General features: G+C 33.0%; 1 protein-coding gene across 2 annotated transcripts in view; it reads right to left on the bottom strand.

The window, feature by feature from the left end:
• Positions 1–20,872, bottom strand: part of Acvr2a (activin A receptor type 2A) — an 81,243-nt gene that overhangs the window by 22,010 nt on the left and 38,361 nt on the right. For both annotated transcript variants that reach the window (XM_063259606.1, XM_023561108.2), the window contains 3 exons: positions 11,072–11,279; positions 8,464–8,573; positions 8,124–8,278 (listed from right to left, as the gene is read on the bottom strand). In XM_063259606.1, coding sequence (XP_063115676.1) covers positions 8,124–8,278; positions 8,464–8,573; positions 11,072–11,279 — 473 coding nt within the window. The remainder of the gene's footprint in view (positions 1–8,123; positions 8,279–8,463; positions 8,574–11,071; positions 11,280–20,872) is intronic.

The raw sequence follows: 20,872 nt of genomic DNA, 5'->3' as shown, positions 1-20,872 counted from the left end.
AATTTTAAAAAAAAGATGTCTATGAAGAAAGACTGAGATTCCCTTCCCAAAGTATGTGAAAACTAACAAATTCTAAATGTCACCTCTTAAGTCATATAATCATCTTACATTCTGAGAAATTTTACAGTTGTTCGTTTTTTAAGACTACTGCCAGTATACATCAGCATAAGTATTTCTGAGTTAGAAAAACCAAGGTATACACTGACAGATTCAATACTATTGAAAACTATCAAACACACAGCCATAATTCTAATTAGATATTTAAGATTCTTTTGTTATACATTCTACCACCTACAGTTTCTCTAGTCTTACTCCTCCTGAAAAGAAAACAACAAAAGACCAACATAGATGAAATGATGATTCTTGACAGGATCCCCAAGAAGTGGTTAGTACTCAAAATGGCCAGAAGTAAGGCTAAAAGTCTGAAAGAAATATAAGCATACTCATCCCCACTGTACTTGCTGCACTAAATCATCACAGGTATGACTAGCTATAAAAGAAATTTTAAGAAAGACATGGCGGCACATGTCTGTAATCCCAACCCTTGGGAGGCTGAGGTAGGAAGATTACTGCAGATTCAAGATGAGCCTGGGTTACAAAGATAATTCAAGGTCAACCTGAACTGCATAGTGAAACCCTTTCTCAAAAAGGGGCAGGAGAGAAAAAGAGGAAATTTTACTGAACGTTTATATTCTACAGGCCAGCATAAAAAAAGAGAGAAAAAAGCAAGTTACAATTTATGAGTAAATTGTGATGTGATATAGTAGCTCTTTATCTACCAGGCTGTAGATACTCTCAATAAAAACTATTTTAAGTGAAAAACTACATCCTCTAGATGCCCTTACCTTATTTTAGTTTATTATGAATTATTTATTGAAAGAAGCCATTCAATAGTCAATAATTCTTGTAATTAAATATGTAGGCTCTGCTACTGAAAACTTTAAGGCAAATAACTTCACTTATGTGTCTCAATTTTCTCATCTAAAAATGGACTTGATAATACAGAGTATTTCATGAGGTACTGAAAGATTAAATGAATTAATCTTATGTTAAGTGTTTTGTATAGTGCCTTATGCAGTATTCAAAATGAGGTCTTTCATTACACCAATCTCAACATATTAACTTTCATATATATCAACAATAATGTTTGAAGTTCAATTTTAAAATTGTGACTTTAAACATGCTTATCCCATCATTCTTTCCACTGGCTGACAAAGTTCTGCAAATCTTTCATGAGTGTCTCATTGTTCTATGTCATGGCTACCTCAATTCAAGATGTTTACCTTTCATGGCAAAGTGGACAAAGATACCCCATAATGTTTTTATGAGCCTGGATGGATGGCATTAATAGCAGCATTCACTGTAGTTTTTATGGTACCATGTAAACATACAAAGAGAACTTCCAGAACTTCAGAAAGTATCATGAAAGATGGGCATGTTCAAAGTGATGGAGAATATTTTGAGGAGGAATAATGGCAATGTATCTTTTATTATAATAAATTTTAACAATCACATATTTTTCAATTATCCCCTGTACTCTGGTCTAAAAGCATCAGTTCCATTTATAAACTGGGAGATGAGGCCTGGCACCAGTCAAAAGAAACTGAACTCAAAATTTTAAAATTTAAGTGGAAATTACTTTTAAAAATAAGATGCTTTAGTTAATTTTAATGTGTAGCTTTTAAACTACTGCTAAAACTTCAGATTTTTTCCCCTTTTCTCTGTTCCTCTTTGCTTCTGGACATGGGAGTTTTAGCTTGTCTCTAAGTGGTCCTGTCTGAATATTTTTTTATGTCTAAAAAATCATACATGCATGCTAACAGTAATTTTTTATCAAGCAGCAAGTCGATGGATAATTTACAACACTTTATCTCATAATCAGAAGTGTATGTTAAAGGGGCTATGTTAAACGTATGTATGTTAAAGACATGTAATTCAGTTTATTAAACAAAAAACAAACATACAGCACAGTTGAACACAAAGGGAAGACCATGTATAGCAGCCCTTTACTATTTCTTGGATGTATCCAAAGAAAAAAAACAATGCTCAAATGTACAATAATAGCTTTATGGCGTATTTTAAACATGCTAAAATATCGTTCAAAATTTGTAAAATGTTATTTGTCCTAGAACCTATACAAACTCTAAATTGATAAAATATCACAGTGTACATCCTAAATATAAATAATTGTTACCAAAAATATTAAGTTTTGCTATTTTCTTGCATCAAACATTGACCTAAATTTTACTTTAAAATACGTCATTTTAATGAAATAGATTAAATTTATCAAGCAAGACTATCTTTTGTATGTTGTCAATTTAAAAGAAGCCAGTTGTAGTACAATTTTTATAGTCTATATATCGAAAAAATAAGAATAGAGAAAGGTGTCCAGGGATATAAACCAACTTATTAACACTGATTGCTTCACAAAACTGATGAGAAAGGGAAAAAAAGAAAATGTCAATCTCAATCTCTCTCTTCCTCCCATTTGTCTTGATAAAACAAGGTTATATGTATAACTAATTTAAGTGGAAGAGTTTTAAAAGATGGAGAAGTCAAAAAGAAAAAGCAGGAGTGATACAGTAATTAACTCCTCTAAATTGTGCTTATATATTTATTTTTAAATATAATATTAGCATACTAAATACTATCAATAAAGCTAATTACCCCTTACTCTCCCCAAATAAGGAGGTAGTATATTTTTCTAAGTTGAGCTGACTATTATCTTACCCTTCCACTGTCGAATTAATTTTAAATGAACGTATATACAGACTCATATTCTCAAGGAAAATCCTACAAGGTATTTTCACAGCTCACTTGGTTTCTCAGTGGTAGTAATTTGACATAGCATGAAGTGACAACCTATTATTACTTTAATAATAAGGTCAGCAGGATTATTTTGCATGCCCAACTCACCCCAAAACATCTGAAAACTCTTAGTTCTTATCAAACCAATACCCAGACAATAAGTCATGATGTAAGAACTAAAGAGGCATCAGAGAGAAACCACACCTTCCAGTGAAGCAAGTCCTTCTGTGTGGATGGGTAAGAGGTTTAGCCAGAAGAAAAGCCACGCCTTTCAGTGAGCTAGCCGGTACAGGCCAAGAAACCAGAGGAGCAACTCCAATCCCCCCAGTCTCCCTCAACCCCACCACGCTGATTCAGAGGACTCAGGGTGGGATGATAGCAACTGAGGGCAAGAGAACAGCTCGATGCTTGTGTTGTTTGGTTGACTGCGGCCTCACACTGGTGGTCTGGGCATCTACTTGGAGGATGGCAGTGTGTACTGTATCAACTGTGGCCGATTTCCTCACGTTTTGTTTTTGAAATTCAATGTTTTGTTCCATTTTACTGTTTTGTTTTATCCCTACATCTGGCAACCTGAGCAACTATTCTGAAGATAACAATGTGCAGTATTATTGTTTTGTTCCGATTCATTGTTTAATTTTATTCAATGTTGTGTTTTGATTGATTTTGGTTTTGGTTTGGCTTTGCTATGTGTGACAGTATGCACAACTACTGTGAGGGTGTCAGGATGTATTGTGGTGGCCACTGCTGATTTCCTGCTGTCCTGTTTTGGGGTTCTGTACCACTTTCACTGCTTTGTATTGGATGGCTTTGTTCTGTTTTGTTTTGTTGGGTTACACTCTCTTTAAATTAAAAAAAATTTATAATAAAAAAAATAAAGAGGCCGATGTCATCGTAAAAAGTACTAATGCTGAGGCCCAGGATACAGCTCTGGGGCCAGCACTTGCCTGGCAAGCATAAGGCCCTGAGTTCAAGTCCCAGTACCAAAAAAAAGTACTAATGTGGTAACACAAAGTGCTATTTATATATCCTTTAAAAATTAACTACATATCTTGTTAAAGGTAGGCCACGTCTAGCTCTTAAAGTTCATTTTCTTATCAATTAGTATGCTTTATCAGCACAAATATAAACCTTATAAGCAGAAAAGTTAAGCACACATATGATTATGAAATAATTGCCAGCAGTTTTACTGAAACCACATTAACTCTAACCACAATAAGACTGTTTAATAATAGAGTCCCTCATATTCATGACTCATCGTCACCAGAAAAACCAGTTTGCTTTGAGTTTACTCACTGCCTCTTCCTATGTGGAAAGACAGTTTCAGCACAGGCAAAGGAAAACTGACCAGGTAATAAACTGATAGGATGCTTCAGTCTGATTACAGAAAGAATTTAACAATGCCATACTTTTATAAAAGCACTTACATAACTGTTATTACAAATACTATGTGAAATAGAGTAGTAATCACAATACTTACTTTACGTTCAAAGGGCCTGCAATCAATAACACATGAAATCAAATTACTATCAACCATTTTCAACTTGAAGTTGGCCATCTGAATCACAGACAACAGAAAATGACTTGAATTTTTATTTTATCAATCCTTTCAAGGAAGGTATCCAAGTAATATAGTTTCAGGTATATGATGGATGGTGTGGGATGAAGCGGGAAGAAAGAATCAAAAGGCAGATAAAGAATAAAAGCCCTCATGCCATGCTCCAAACTTTGTATTCTCTGCCGTGATCATTGAGAGCTCCCAAGTATTTTTAAGCACAGAAGTAAAATGATCAAACACGAAAAATGCTATTCTCACAGGTACAGGTGAAAAGAGAGAAATGGAAGTAAGAAAACAATAAGATTCTAGAAATCTCAACCTTACATCTAATAATGTCTTGAATGAACACAATTTTGTAAATGACAAAACCAAAAACAGAAGCTGTCTGCAAGGCTTTCATCAGCATGACTGGAAAGAAAGTGATACCATGAAACAGTGGGAGAAACACAGCAGTTAATGAGTTCTCAAGAACAGCTTCAACTTTTAAAAACCAGCAAACTGCTTGTTCTATGCCTTTGACTAGATTTTAGATTTTTTTGCTAGATTTTAGAATAAATTATTTGTTGATTACTAAGAGCTATAATTAACCAAACCAGATTTTCAAGTATTTATATTCCTACCTCACTTTAAATTAGGAAAAGATTATGTGATCTTGCCATGGACTTCTGAATCATTTCCCTCCATATTCTTTAAATGTTTTTATCATCGCTTTTCTTAGGAAAATTTTGCCATAGATTAAGGCTAGTTTATGAATCAACTGGTCTGTTGAAAGGCATTGTTCTGATCATGGTCACATAAGCTGGTTCTAATAATTAAATGGTGGAATTCTTCAAGACATCAAATTGTTTAGACTTTACAGTATTTCTCTCTCCTAGTAGTACTTACTACTACTCCTATCCTTCAAAAAAAACCAAACTTGAAAACTAATAGGCACTAGTAGAATCAAATCAGAAGCATGAGGATTTTGTTTGCAAACCTCCAATCACACACTATTCATAAATCTTCATCTAAAGTATGCTAAAAGATTTTAAAAGAATACATACAAATATGCTTTTCTATGACTTTTCACTTTCCTTTTGCCCCATGTGATATTAATCTGAGATGCTGTTACTGCTCATTTCAGAAGTGATACAAACTATTCAATGTCTAAAAGTGAAGAAAAAAAAAAAAAAACAATTAGTCTATAGGATGGTTCTAAGATGGCAAAGTTGTTAACTGAATTGTCTGAAACACCAGAAGTATCCACTCTATGAAAGAGCAGAACAAATCAGCATCAGCATTACAAAGCACAGCTTCAGTGCCACAGCTGACACTTCTGAGTTTTGTTATGTCAGTTTCTTTATCTATAAAATTGGAATTACACTACATACAGAGTCCTGTGAAGTAAAAATTAAATGAGTACTTCCCACGGTTACCAGAATCACCTGGGAAACTTATTAAAAACACAGTATTAGCCAGGTATGGTGGTGTAGACTGTAATCCTAGCACTCAGAAAATAGACCAATCGTATCTCAAGTTCAAGGCCTGCCTGTATAGCAAGTTCAAGGCCAGCCTGGATTACATAACAAAACTCTATCTCAAGAAACAAAACAACACACACACACACACACAGAGTCTCCATTCCATCCTTTTAAAGGGCCTTTTAATGGCCCAACAAGTTATATTTTTAGATCTCAAAGAAGATGATCCAGTATTACTATCTGAAAAATCACTATATTTTTTTCTATATATTTACATGCATTCTATAGATTCTTATATAATTTATATGTTTATGCATAACATAAACATACCCCAGAGTAAGCACTTAAATCTTCAGTAAATGCCTAGCTATTAAGTAGTCTCGTGGAACTATAATTTGCATTAATCTCTTACCAAAAACAAGACCTAAAAGCATGAAACTGGTCTGTTACAGAGATAGTGAGACATGACAAAAGTGAACTCCACCCTGAAGGCAATGCTTTTCCACACACTTTATGACAAAAGGAAAGCATAAAGTCAGTATTGTACTTTTGTATTTTTCATAACAAAGTTTTATCATGCCAGGTTACTCCATCCCAAAATCTTTAAACTTATTCCATGTGTTTCATAAATTGACACAATTTGTGCAAATTTATGATAGGAAACAATGCAACTGCTAAATAATTTTTGTTCAGTAAGATTAACACTAGCAAAAATATGTAAAATCACAGAGATGGGTTCTCATGAAAGCTCCCATGTTAAGAATAGTAGCAGCATCTTTCCTTTTTAAAAAATCTTAAACCCTTGAATTAATCAGCATTTCTAAGTGAAATGGTCTGTTATATAGGCTACCAAGCTGGTTTTAAAATTTCTTAACCATACTATTGTATCACTATTGGATACAAGTCAACGTTGTATCTATAAAGTTACATTATTGATTAAAAATTTTTACTATAAAAACTTTAGCATATTTATTTAAATGTGAGTTTCAGCTTGTTTCTATCATCACAAATATAGGATAAATTTAGGAAACTGTTACAATACTGAACACTTCTAAACTTAGGTACTAAAACAAATATCTAAGTTATCACTGACAAAGGGTAAAGTGTATCTTATGGTCATTTGGAATAAACCATATACATTAGGTACTAATTTTTTCTTTTTAAACTGTTACAAATGGTTTTTAACAAATCTGTGTATAATTATTAATGTTTGAAAGTTAAATATTTGACCAATATAAACTATTGTGTTTATCTAATTGACTGAACTAGCTATTTTACCTTTGGCTTTATTTCTCTATATACATATTGTCAAAAGATTATAAAGATCAGTGATCTAATGCTAACAGATTGTTGAAAGTACTGAGAAAGAAATGTGTTATATAAACAAAGCTTAGAGGCAAGAAGTTGTTTTGGTCATAAAATTATAGGACTTCATTGTTTTTTCTACTAAGTTTTAACCATTAATCCTACTGGTATTAAAATAATAAACCAAGAGATCCAGAAAGCTAAGGTAATCTGATCATAAGAGGTAAAAGAAACACCATAAAAGCTAGAATCTAGAGATGTCTCAAGAAGTATAACCACAAGTTATCAGCTTCCTGGGCCTGCACAATATTAACTACTTCTATGAGAAGGCCTCGTAAAGCAATGGACTAGTGCCAACTGTCAAGGAAAATTTAGTGCATTTTATCTGATTGCAATGAAAACTATTTCCAGAAATATTTAGGGTGGGGTGAGAGCAGCGAGGGCATTAAGTTTTTAGCTTTCAATATACACCTTAAATGCTGCAAAAAAAGAAAATATACTTGTACTACAAATAACACATAATATGCTCCTGAAGCATCATAAAACCTCTTTTTTCTATGTTTTCTCAGTTACCTATCTGAGAGCATCTTCGTGGTTAAAAGGATGTTTTGGAGAGTAGTCTTGGAAAAAAAGAGTAGTCTTAAAAATAGGAGATAGGAAGGAAAAAAAGAAAAGGTTTTCACCACTTCTCCATTTTTTTACAGAAAGCAAAGAGGGTACATCCCATACTTAAAAGTATTAGAATGAAAGTAAAACTCTTCAGAGAAAAACAGGATGGGAATACTCCTAATTTTGCTATACCTCAATCTCTAAGAAAAGATTAAGAGAGAAAATTTGGTTTTTCAAAATTAGCTATAATTTAATTTCTATGATAAATATGCAAAAATTAACTCCAAAGGAAAATAATTTGTTAAGCTTATGAGTTTAGCGACATTAATATTTCTTTAAAACGTCAGACCTAAAACAGTGCAAAATGTAGGACAATAACTTACTTGAGTTGGAACAAGTACAGGAGGGTAGGCCATCTTGTGATGCCTATATACCCAAAATGCACAAATGACAATCCCCGCAATCAACATAAGTGGCACCAAGGAATAAAGCAGAATGTTGTAATATGGTGCTTTAGGTGTAACTGGATTTGAAGTAGCTGTAAAAATGGAAGAAAAAACAATTCAGACATAATCTACATAATTCTATAATAAACATTTATCACAGTGTCACATTTTTGGGAAACAATTTGAGAAATAGGGTTAAATTATTCTTGCAACACAAACATACTGTGTTTTCAATCTACTAGCCAAGATGACCTATATATTTTCCCTGTGAACTTACGCTGTGTGACTTCCATTTCTGGAAAGTAAGAAAATTTTTCATTACACATGTTGCCTTCACAGCAACAAAAATATACTTCTGGGCTGTCTTTTTTTTCTATGCAATCAGTCCTATAAACAAACAGAGGAGAAATAATTAAAATAAATATCATGCTGATCATATAGAGTTTTCCTCAAAGATAAAATAATGCATCACTTACATTAATTTCAACATTTTTATTAATATTTAATGATCAATTCTTAAAAGCCAAAAATGTTCCTAGACTCCTGTTACTAAACTTCATAATAAAAAAAAAAGTTGATCTTATAGCAATCACAGTAACTCCCTAAGACTATTGCTTTAATATAGTTTTTAATAAGCAATCCAAGGCAACCATCTTTTTTTTTTTTTAATTATTAGGAAGACCTAAAGACAAATATACAAAGGCAATGAGGTAATTTAGACTGGGAATGCTTTTGATCACAAGAAGTTCAGCTTTCCTATTTCATGAATATTAAAAACTACACATAAAACTGTTTATAAATCACATATAGATATACACATGCACATACACATGCACATACACATTTCAACATTAGAGACCCAAACTAGACTTGGAAATTAACAGTGTCATTTTTTATAGTAGTAGATTTGGGTTTCTTAAAAACAATGAATAAAGTTGAGGAAAGCAACAAGTAGACAACAAATACATGAAAACAAATATAAAGGACCTAATAACCCAAGCTGATCAGAAGTAGGTTGAATTTGGAAGACACAAAAAAAAGCAGCCTTTTGTATGACACTGAAACTGGAAAGACCTATTTAGCCCCTAGAACAAACTTTAATTACTAAGAAACAACTATAGTTATTTTTTAATCAAACTTTTAAATATTATTGATAAATATCAGGTGAAGTTAAACACATCTCACAAATATACTAAAGCTTTGTGCTGGTGGTTCCAATAATATTGTTTTTTACTCTGAGGTGAAAAGTTTAAGAAATTTCAGGGAAATGACAGTTTTAACAAAATCTAATTTTAAAATACAATCTACACTAATATCTACTTAGTAGAAGGTAAAAAAGACAGATGCAAGCTACATTTTAACAATTTACAATGAAAAATGTATAAATTTTTAAATTAAAATTTAGAATCCTGCCTCAAATTATAGGACAGTGACATGATTATATACTTAGCCTAATTAATTCAAGAAAATTACTCTTCATCATCCAATTTCATTCTTCTTTTATCACTGTTTTTTCCTCCATACTTGGACATTTCTTGACTTTCTTTTTTCTCTTCCTATCCCAACTATTTGTTTTTCAATCAAATTGGGAGCGTAAGAACAAAATTCATGTAATTTTATATTAGCATTTAATCCCCATACATAAATTCATTTGCACTGAATAAAGCACTCAGCAGACACGCCAGTTTTAGGGAAGAAGCATAGTAGCTTTTTACTATGAAGGGGGAAAAAAAAGTAGGAATTCATTTCGAATACTTAATGAAAGATAGTTTAGAACAAAGACAATTCTCAAACCTAATTTTTTTTTCTTATTTCCTCCTATTTGGATTTCCTAACAGCACTTATCACCAGATGGCCACGTGCATTGGTAGAAAAACCAATAATCAAAACTCTAACTAAATCATGTATGTATAAAGAAATAATCCCTGGAAAACATACAGTTTTAGATATTTCAATGATATATTTTCATTTTTCACTGTACAGTTGAGCTAATTCAATTTTCAGAACTTATTCAATGCATTCTGCTATTAGTCATATATAGAAAACCAATCACAGACTACAGGTAATCATTTCAGGCTCCTAAAGAAGTAGCTCTAGTATTCAGGACATGTAGCACCCCTTTCTGACTCCTAAATGTTTGATTATCTAGGTCTCTGCTACCTCTGCCAGCCTTCACCATTTACCCACAATGGAAATCCTCTGGCCCAGGCAAGTTAAGTAATCAACCCAGTATCTATAGGACTTCCTATAGACAGATCGCAGGCTATCAATAACATCACTACTATATTTTATTTCCAGTGCAGAACAATTTAAGCAAGATCTTTTAAATAAAATATAGCTTTCTGTGAGAACTATGTTAGTTCTGATATATTCTGAGTATCAAGTTAAAATGTCTCTTGGGCGAAAGAACAAAGGCCTACTTTGCAGGGAAAAAAATGGAAAATTTAATGAGATCAATTTCTTCCAGGTACATAAAGGAAACTGAAAGTAAATTAAATACTACAATTAAGCTTTATTCTCCTTGAGGATAAATTTTTCAACAGACGTATTCTCTTTTAAAGTAATTTTTTTTAAATCCTCAATCCTTAAAATTCACATAAAAGTTATAATTCTCACAACATGGGGGAAAGAGATGATTTTTAAGAGTCCTCACTACTTGAAATATTCTTCAAAATATATCAAGAACTAAAGATTATCATGCCATATTTATTATTTCCAAATACATTATCTTGTCATTATAGCCTGCTATAACATTAATAATTCCATTTTTTAAAAGGCAAGAAACATTTATGTCACAGTCCATGTATTGAAATTTTCTCAAAAAGGAGAAGGGGAAAAAGAAAAGTCCTCAATACTATCATTATAAAAAAAAAATATGTCCTCACCTGTCATAGCAGTTGATATCATCCAGCCAACAACCTTGTTTCACTATTTCAATGGAACCAGAAATATTCTTCCAGGTAGCAAAACAATGTCGCCGTTTATCTTTGTCACCATAACAGGGTTCCACACCAGTTTGATTGGTTTTGTCTCTTTCCCAATTAGCATTAAAGAAAAGACACTCCTGAGTTTCTGATCTACCAAGTATAGCACCTATAAGATAATAAAACAATTTAATATAACTATATTAAACATATTATAATTATATTAAACATATTGTATTATATTAAACTATATTATACATTAGCTCTTACAAGATTGTCTCCCAAGATATCAACTTCAGATGTTATTAAACTGTAAATAATTTACTGCCTTCCCCGTGTTATAACTGAATTTGTGTTTCCTAGTTAGTTTCAAAACTTTTCAAGTATAAAATAGCCATAACTCGACATGTCTGTATAGATCATAAGATTTCTCTTGATAATGCCTGTCTTACTTCATTCAACAACATCCTTGATGAAAAGCAGTAGCAACTGTTAACTTCATGAAATTTCAATCCTTGAGTAGATTTTTTCTTAATATCCTGCATGATAAAACAATAAGCCAACAATTCTGTAGCATAATAAAGTATAACAGTTGCCTCAAGAAAAAGCTCAGTGCAGACTTCGGTGAAGACATTTTCTCAAAAGTGAACCAAGTGAATCTGTTTGCTAAAGAAAAGCAACTGATAATGTACAATACCAATGATAAAATTTGAGTTTTCAGGCAAAAATAAGAAGTTTAGAAAACCTTATGCCTGCCACCACTAGTATGCTACCTTCCCAATACTCAAAGTGACCTTCAAATATGGAGTAATGAAATATGCCAATATTTAGGAAGTCTATATAATTCACAGAACCAGTATTTTCTAAGTGAATTAAATATAACATTACAAAAGCATTCTTGGGTAAAAAAGAACCTATGTACAAGACAGATCAACAGATTCTAATCTAAAGTACAAAAAAGTTCATTAATGGTATCAAATTCCACAATGAAACTAAGCTTTAAGAAACTGTCTCTAGTCTTATTTAGAAAAGCAAAGTTAATCATAATACCCAAAATACTTCTTTAAAAAGAGACATAAGAAAGAACTCATACTTCTTGATTTTAAGGCTGAACATAGAATCTCAGCTACAAAAACAGTGGGGTTTTAGTGAAAAGACAGGCACATGCATCAATGAGACAAAATAGAAAATCCAGAAACAAACCTACACATTACATGATAAAGTGGTGTACAACAAAGATGTCAAAGTAATTCACTAAGGAAGGCAGAGGCTGATGCTAAACAATTAATATTCACATGGTAAAAAAAACTTCAAATTAATTCTAAATATATCACAGATCTAAAAATACAAACTAAATTATTGAACTTCCAAAAGAAAACATGAAAAAAAACTTTGACCTTGAATTAGGAAAGATTTCTTTGAACACAAAGCTACATAGTGAGCTACATAGCGGGTTATGTAGTGAACTCAAGGTCAGTCTGAACTATACAGTGAGACCCTGTCTCAAAACATATGAACTACAAAAAAAGAACAAATGAATTGAACCTTACTACATTAAAATTTATACTCTTGTGATAGCTGTGGGGAGGGGAAGCTCAGTACAGAAGAAAACGCTTGCAAAACACATTTCTAGAAAAAGGCTGAAGTTGAGTATGATATTGCATTCATGTAGTTCCAGCTACTGGGAAGGCTATGGCAGGAAGATCTCTTAAGCCCAGGAGTTTGAAGGTTTGAGAGATCTTGTCTCAAAAACACAAAAGACGACGACTGATTTTCAGAACATAGAAAGATCTTTCACAACTCAATAATAAGAAAACAGCTTGTCAAACTGTTTTTCAAATTTTTTAAATGGGCAAAACATTCAATTAGATGCTTTGCCAAGTAAGAAATTTGACTAGAAAAATCCTATAAGAAACAGTCAAAATCATCAATCATTAGGGAGAAGCACACTATCAATTAGAATAGCAAAAACCAAAGAAAATAAAAACAGTTGATAACGGCAAGTGTTGCTAAATATGTGAGCAACTGAGACTTTCACACATTTGGGTGGAAATGCAAAGCTATCCAGCCACTTTGGGAAAACACAGTTTTACAGCTTCCTAGAGTTAAATGTACACCTGCCATACTACCAAGCAAACACACGTTTGGGTATTTACCTAAGAAATGAAAACATATGTCCATATAAAAATTGGTTGCAATTGTTTACAGCAGCTTTATTTATCATTTGCAAAACCAAAAACAACCCAGTGTCCACCACAGGTTAACAGATAATCAAAAATTTCAAGGAATGAACCAGTGACAGTTGTATTAACATAGATAAATCTCAAACTTAATATGCTAAGCAAAAAAAAAAAAAAAAACAGAAACTCAAAACACTATTACTACATGGTTCCACTTACACAATATTGTGCAAAGGCAAAATTATAGGGAGATAGAAATCAGATCAGAAGTGCCACAGCTAGGAGCTAGGACATGGGGCTGGGCATGGTGGCACAAGCCTGTAACTCCAGAACTTAAAGAGGCTGTAGCAGGAGAATCACTGTGAGTTCAAGGCCTGTCTGGGCTACGTAGTGAGCTCAAGGCCAGCCTGAACCATATAGTGAGACCCTGTCTCAAAAAAACAAAGGGGGGTGGGACAACATGGGATGATGAAAACATTCCACACCTCAGTTATGATGGCGTAATAGAATCAGTGCATATGGATCATAAATACAAATTAAAAATCTACTGCTAAAATATATTTTATCTTATATAAATTATATTTTAATAATTCCAGGCTTTAAAAATAGAAAAGAAACTACAACCTTTTGAGTTTTTATGGAATCAAAGAAACATCTAAAACCCACAAACATCTAAATAAGTTACATACTATACTAACGTATTATCTTTTTTTGTAACTACAGTATATATTCATGCATGGCCAAATTTCTTTCATATACTTCAATCAAAATAATGTATTACAACAAAGTGAATGGAGAAACAGAAACATTCAATAGTCTCCTACTAAAACAATCATGAAAGAAATCTGTAAAAATTTCACTAATTTATTTTTGATTTGGAAAATATTTTTCATAAAAATCTCCTGCTAATTTAGAATGGATTTATTATTGCTATTTTTAACAAATTAATACTGACTTGCTGTCATTTCTAATATGAAAAACATTAACACATATAATTTCCATTTTAAAAAATACAAGAAAAAAGCTCTTTGGGGTTAATTTTTAAGAGCCTAGAGAAGTCTTGAGACCAAAAAGTTTGAGAACAGTCACTCTATCACGTACTATGAACAAAATGTAATTGTTAAGTCACTGGTCATCCGTGGACAGTAACGATGCCAGGGACTTCCCTCAACAGAAAGATAAAACATGAACTAACATACTACAACCTATGCTGGTAACTACATTAACTGTATTCTACAAAAGAAAGACTGCTACTACTACTTATCTATATACAAACAATAGCCATTTCTAAGTATTCCTTTTGAAAAACTTGTTCAAAATATGAGCAAACTAAGTTTCCTCCTTTACCAAAAACTCCAAAAGCAATCATTTACGTCCTACACTGTTATCTTAAAAAGGGATGGCAAACTTTTTCTGTTGAGGTCCAGACAGTAAGTATTTTAGGCTTTGCAGGCCATATGGTCTGTCGCAAGTACTCAACTCTGTTCATGAAGCACAAAAGCATCCATAGACAGTAAATGAATGAACATGGTTGTGTTCCAATAAAACTTTATTTATGGACACTAAAAACTAAATTTTATGCAATTCTCACATCTCACAAAATATTATTCTTTTTTAGATTTTTTTTCAATCATTTAAAAATGTAAAAACCATTCCTAGCTACAGGCCACATTTGGCCCACAAGTTGTGTGGTCTGTCATTCCTGTCTAAAACAATGTCCTAATTCCAGCAGTACAGCTAGCCGCCTTTTGTTTATTTTGTTAGGAATGAGTTCCTGTGAATTATCATCCATTTAATTCATGTTAAAAGCCACAATTATTTTCAGTATCCAAAGAAGAGTCCACTGAGGCATAGGAAACCAGGACCACTGGTTTTCAATTTTATCAACTGATAGTGGCTGTCTGGAACACTCACTGAAAAAAGATTTTGAGGATTTTTCTAGAGGATGCTATAGTACAGAAGGAAAGGAAAGCAACATCTGTCCAGAGAAACAACAAACAGTTTTTACTTTTTAGAAAGTTCTACCACTCTTTTAAAAGGTAAATAAAATCTCTAAGTTTCTAGATCATTTGGTAGTTTTCATGAGAGAAAATTGCTCATAAGGAAAACTCCAGCACTTTCCCCATCCTCTCAAGCTGATTCTGTAATCAATCTTTAAATTTAATAATATACTTTCAAACATAAATCAAGTTAAATGTTTTTATATCCTCAAGCTTACATTTTGACTTTAAAGCTATAGTTCTAAAAAGGGATGACAAAAAATTTACATGCACTAATTTTTAATGGTATTTCCACTTTCAAGCTTTCTAAAACTTTATATATCCATAGATCTATTCTATCAAACTAACTGCAAATACTTAATGAATTGCCATTTTAAAAGAAATATATAGGCACAAAAGTTTTGCAGGCAAGACTTGTACAGTGATTATTAACCAATAAAGTGCATCAGAATCCCTGGTTTTTAACATGCGTACACTTGAGTACAATTTCCTATGTCCTGGGAAGGGGATGGATAAAAGGCACATTTGGCAAATTTGTATACAAACACACACACAGACACACTGGCAATGGGGGAAAGGACAACCAGTGAACTAATATTCCTCCCTAGGTACAAACCACTGCCTTTAACAGATTATGGCCTGAACTTGAACCTAAAATATACTTCACAAACTGACCCTGGACAAGCCCACAATTCCTCACTGTCATGTTTCTACACCTATAAAATTAAGCAGATTGAGACATTTTTCAAATTTTTTTCTCACCCATAATGCACACTGTCCATCATCAGTTAATTTAGGTAATATTTCTCTGTTAAAAGTACTCACTGTGCATTGATGACTTCTCCATCTATCTTATTACCACCTCAAAATTTGGTAGAATAGTAGGCTATGCAATAAAGTAAGGAAAAATTGTTATCTTATGCTTACTTTTCTAATACATGAACATAAAGTAAGCATAAGATAACAATTTTTCCTAACTGATGTACAGCTTTAATGCAAATCATCAAAATCTCAGCAAATTTCTTTGCAGACATAAACTTATTCTACTTTTTTTTCTTTAAGAATAAATGGGAGAAGTCATAACATATGGCTTAGAACAGTTATGGTGTATCAAAACAGTGTGCTACTAAAGGAGGCATACATATACAGATCAGTTGAACAGATAAATGACACAGAAAGAGAGCCACACAAATACACCTAATTAACTTTTGACAAATAAACAAACCAAGTCAATGGAGGAAGTACAGATTTCTCAATAAATGGTACTGGGGCAACTGGGCAAAGTTTAAACAATTACATCTTAAATACTCTCCCCTCCACTATCTATTGTTATGCTAGGATTTCCTGAAAATCCAGCTCTTTTAGGAAAGTCTCCCTGGCTAACTCTCACATATGTGATGATTTTCAAGTTTTCTCAAAATACTAAAATCTTTTAATGAGGGGTTCTTCCCTTTTACATCATCATGTCACTGGGGATTAGATTTTAAGAGTTCTCACCACAAAAAAAAAAAGCAATCATTCATATGTAAACTGACATTATTTAGTCATTTCACACTATACACATATTTCAAACACATTTTACACGACAGTGTATACAATTCTTGTGAATTAAAAAAATTTTAAAGTTCCCAGTTTAAGGACTATGGAAGCTATGTAAATGAAAATGGCTTGAATCAACACACCTTCATTTAGAAAGACAGAAGGTGATAACAGACTGGTATGTCCACCAGATTGTGAAGTTTTTGCTAGCAAATTATGTGCTTTATTTACGACTGAATCACTCATACATAGCACAATACATGAAATTCAAAAAGTACTTAATATCTGATGAAGTAATCACAATATCTTGGATGTAGCTTAACATGTAATTAAGGAATTCTTTTTTAACTCTTCCATCTGTTACACTCTAATTACATCATGCACAATTTCTCTTCTTTAAATTTTTGTCTTTTTGCAGAGTATAGCGATAGTTGGTCACAATGTGTGATTCTCAGTAAGATGAAATACCTCACCTCTGACATTGTAGAATCTGAATCAAAAAATTACAAATGTAAAAAGAAGGGATAAGGACATTCAAGTCTGAGAGTTCTCATCTTACCTTCCAAATACAAACACTTCTAAATCAATCATAAAATACAAAACCACAGTACAACTAAATAAAAATCCATCAAGTACTAAACATGTCTATGGAAGTGTCAAAATGCTATTCTACAGTTTTATTTCACTAAGATGACAGTGTTTTAACGCAATAAAACTAGAAATCAATGCAAAAGAAACCAGAGAAATTATGCAAACTCATGAAAATTGAACAATGCCACCTTGAATGATCAGGGTCACAGAATAAATCTCAAAAAGAAACTAAACAATTCCTAGAATCTAGCAATTATACCAGTACAACATACCAGAAACTATTAGACATGAAAGCAGCTCTAAGAGAGAAGTTTACTGTTGTGAGAGCCCACATGGGAAAAGCAGAGCAAGCCCCAGGAGCCTAAAGATACAACTCAAAGTTCTAGGAAAAAAAAAAAAAAAAAAAAAAAAAAAAAACAGATATCCAAGGTTAGTAAGGAAAGAAAGTATAAAGATCAGAGCAGAAATTAATAAAACTGAGACTAAAAAATACAAAGAATGGAAAAAGCAAAAGACTACTTACTTAGAGGAATTAACAAAACAGACAAACCCTTAGCTAATCTTAGCAAAGGAGAGAAACAAAAGACCTAAATCAATGTAATTAGAAATAAAAGGGTCACCCAGGAAGCAATTCGGGAGGCTGAGTTAGGAGGATTACTGTGTTGAGGCCTGTCTGGCCTACATGCTGTGCTACACAGCAAGACCCTGTGTCAAAAAGCAATGACAACAACGAAGAAAGTTAAATCACAACTGACACTGTCAAAATCCAGATTATAGTAAGTTACAGATTTATGAACATTCGAATTGTGAATGTTCACTGATACAAAGGGATCTCACATTACGAATTTCATAGATGTAAACAAATCGCTAAAGTTGCTCATGTGTTTGCTGGACACTGTCAACACTGTGCTGCTGTGTGCTTACTGCATAGTGCAACAGCATATAGCAGTATCATGCTCAATCAGAGCTCAGGTTGTCCAGAAGCAAGAGGAAAGCAGTGGTGATGTGGAGGTGACTGGTAGACAGTACAAAGAGGTATGTATTGTCTATTTGGGTCTAAAGTGTGTAAGAATCACGTTGTTGAACTTACAAAAGAATCTGACTGGGGCTGGGGATTTAGCCTTGCCAGCAGGCAGTCATGAGTTCCGTCCCTGGTACCGATAAAAATGAAAAAAAAATGAATCTGACTTATGAATGTTCTCCCAGAATATAAGTTGGGGACTTACTACATTAGTAACTACTTTGAGAGCTCCTGTTCTAAACATAAAATTTGAGAATTCAGAAGAAATGGACCAATTCCTAGATATATATGGATTACCAAAACTGAACAAAGAAGATATAAAAACCTTGAACAATCCACTAAAAGGTAGTGAAACTGAAATAATTGTTTTAAAACTACCTATTAAGAAAAGTCCAGGTGGGCCGGGGATTTAGCTCAGTGGCATAAGCACCTGCCTGGCAAGCATAAGGTTACGAGTTTAATTCATGACATCATAAAAAAAAAAAAAAAAAGAAGAAGAAGAAGAAAAAGAAAAGAAAAGTCCAGGTTATGATTGTTTTACTGACAATTTACCTAGGAACTTTAGGAAGATCTAACATCGATACTTCTCAAACTCTTTAACAAAACTGAAAGGACCCAAAGTACTCCCAGTTATTCCTGGAAGCTAGCAAAACCAGAAAAGGATCAAACCAAAGAAAGAGAATTACAGGCCAATCTTTTTAATGAACATAGATACAAACATTTTCAACAAGAGGTTTACAAACAATGCAACAAATTTTTGAGAAGATCATATATCATGACCAAGTAAGATTTTTCCTAGGTATGCGGGGAAGATTCTTCCCAGGTATGGATATGACAAAAATCATATGATCATCCTCAACTGATCAAAACAACCTTTTAACAAAATCCAACATCCAACTGTCATAAAAATCTTGAAGAAAATAAATACAGAAGGACCCTATCTCAATCTGATAAAGTCATTTATGACAAACCAATGGCCAACATCATATGAAATGAGAAGTGGAATGCTTTCCCTCTAAAATCAGGAACAAGATAAGGATGTCCTCTATCACTACTCCTATTCAACATGGTTCTCAAAACATTAGAGTATCAGGCAAGAGAAAGAAATAAAAGTGGTATACACAGGAAAGGAAGAAGTCAAATTATCATTATTTTCAGATGACATGATCTTCTACATAGCAGATTTTAAAAATTCAACTTGAAAGACTCCTAGAATCATAAATTCAGTATTGTAACAGGATACAAAGTTAACACACACAAAATCAACAATATTCCGTACACCAATAATAAGGTCCCTGAAAAAGAAACTAGGGAAACAATACCATTCATAAGAAAATTTAATTAAAAATTAACCTAACCAAAGGAGTCAAAGACCTCTATGACTAAAACTATACTACTCTGAAAAAGGAGACTGAAGAGGATATCAGAAAATGGAAAGAGTCCCCTGCTCCTACATAGGCATAAAAAATATATTCAAAATGATCATATATTTAAAATTGACATAAAGATTTAATGCAATCCTAATCAAAATACTAATAGCATTCCTCACAGGTTAGGAAAAACAATCCTACAATTCATATGGAACCAGAATGACAAAAGCAATCCTGGCCAACAAAAGCAGAGCAGCAAGTGTAACAATCCCAAACTTTAAGTAATAAAAACAACAAGGTATTGACAAGGGAAACTTTTTCCCCCCCCTTTGGTACCAAGGATTGAACTCATGACCTCGCGCGCTTGCCAGACAGAAACTTGCGCCACTGAGCTAAACCCCCAGCCTCAAGGTACTGACAAAAAAGGGGGGGGGGGAGGAAGGGGGAGAAAAGGGGGAGGGGAGGAGAAGGGAGGGGAGGGGAGGGCGAGGTTCATGAATCAAACAGAATAGAGAATGCAGAAACAACTCCAGGCATATTTAGCTACCCAATCTTTGACAAAGAGGCCAAAAATTTATCCTGGAGGAAAAATAGCCTCTTTAATAAAGGGAACTGGACCCATATCTCTTACTATGTACTAAATTAAAATTAAAGTAAATCAAATATCTAAACGTTAAAAAAAAACAATCTGTTCAAAGACAGGTAAAATTCTTGAAGACAGGAGTAGGCATGGGTTTTATGAACACAACTCCAATAGAACAATAATACCAAGGATCAACAAATGAGATATCAAATTAAAAAGCTTCTGCACAGCAAAGCAAACAATTAACAGAAAGAAGGGACAACTTACAAAATTTTAAAATAAAAAAATTTTTGCCAGCTATTCCTCAGATAGGTCTAATATCCAGAATACATAAAATTCAAAAACATTAAAACTTCCAACATAAAAGGTCCAATTAAAAACAGGGAACTGGGGCTGGGGATACAGCTCAGTAGTATAAGCGCCAACTGCCAAGCTCAAAGTTCTGAGTGTAATTCCTGGTACAAAAAAAGGGAGGAAG

Source organism: Cavia porcellus, unplaced genomic scaffold, assembly GCF_034190915.1.
Source record: "Cavia porcellus strain 051 isolate PalLab524CR breed Dunkin Hartley unplaced genomic scaffold, mCavPor4.1 scaffold_12, whole genome shotgun sequence".
Taxonomy (NCBI): domain Eukaryota; kingdom Metazoa; phylum Chordata; class Mammalia; order Rodentia; family Caviidae; genus Cavia; species Cavia porcellus.
This window is presented reverse-complemented; position numbering and strand designations above follow the sequence as displayed.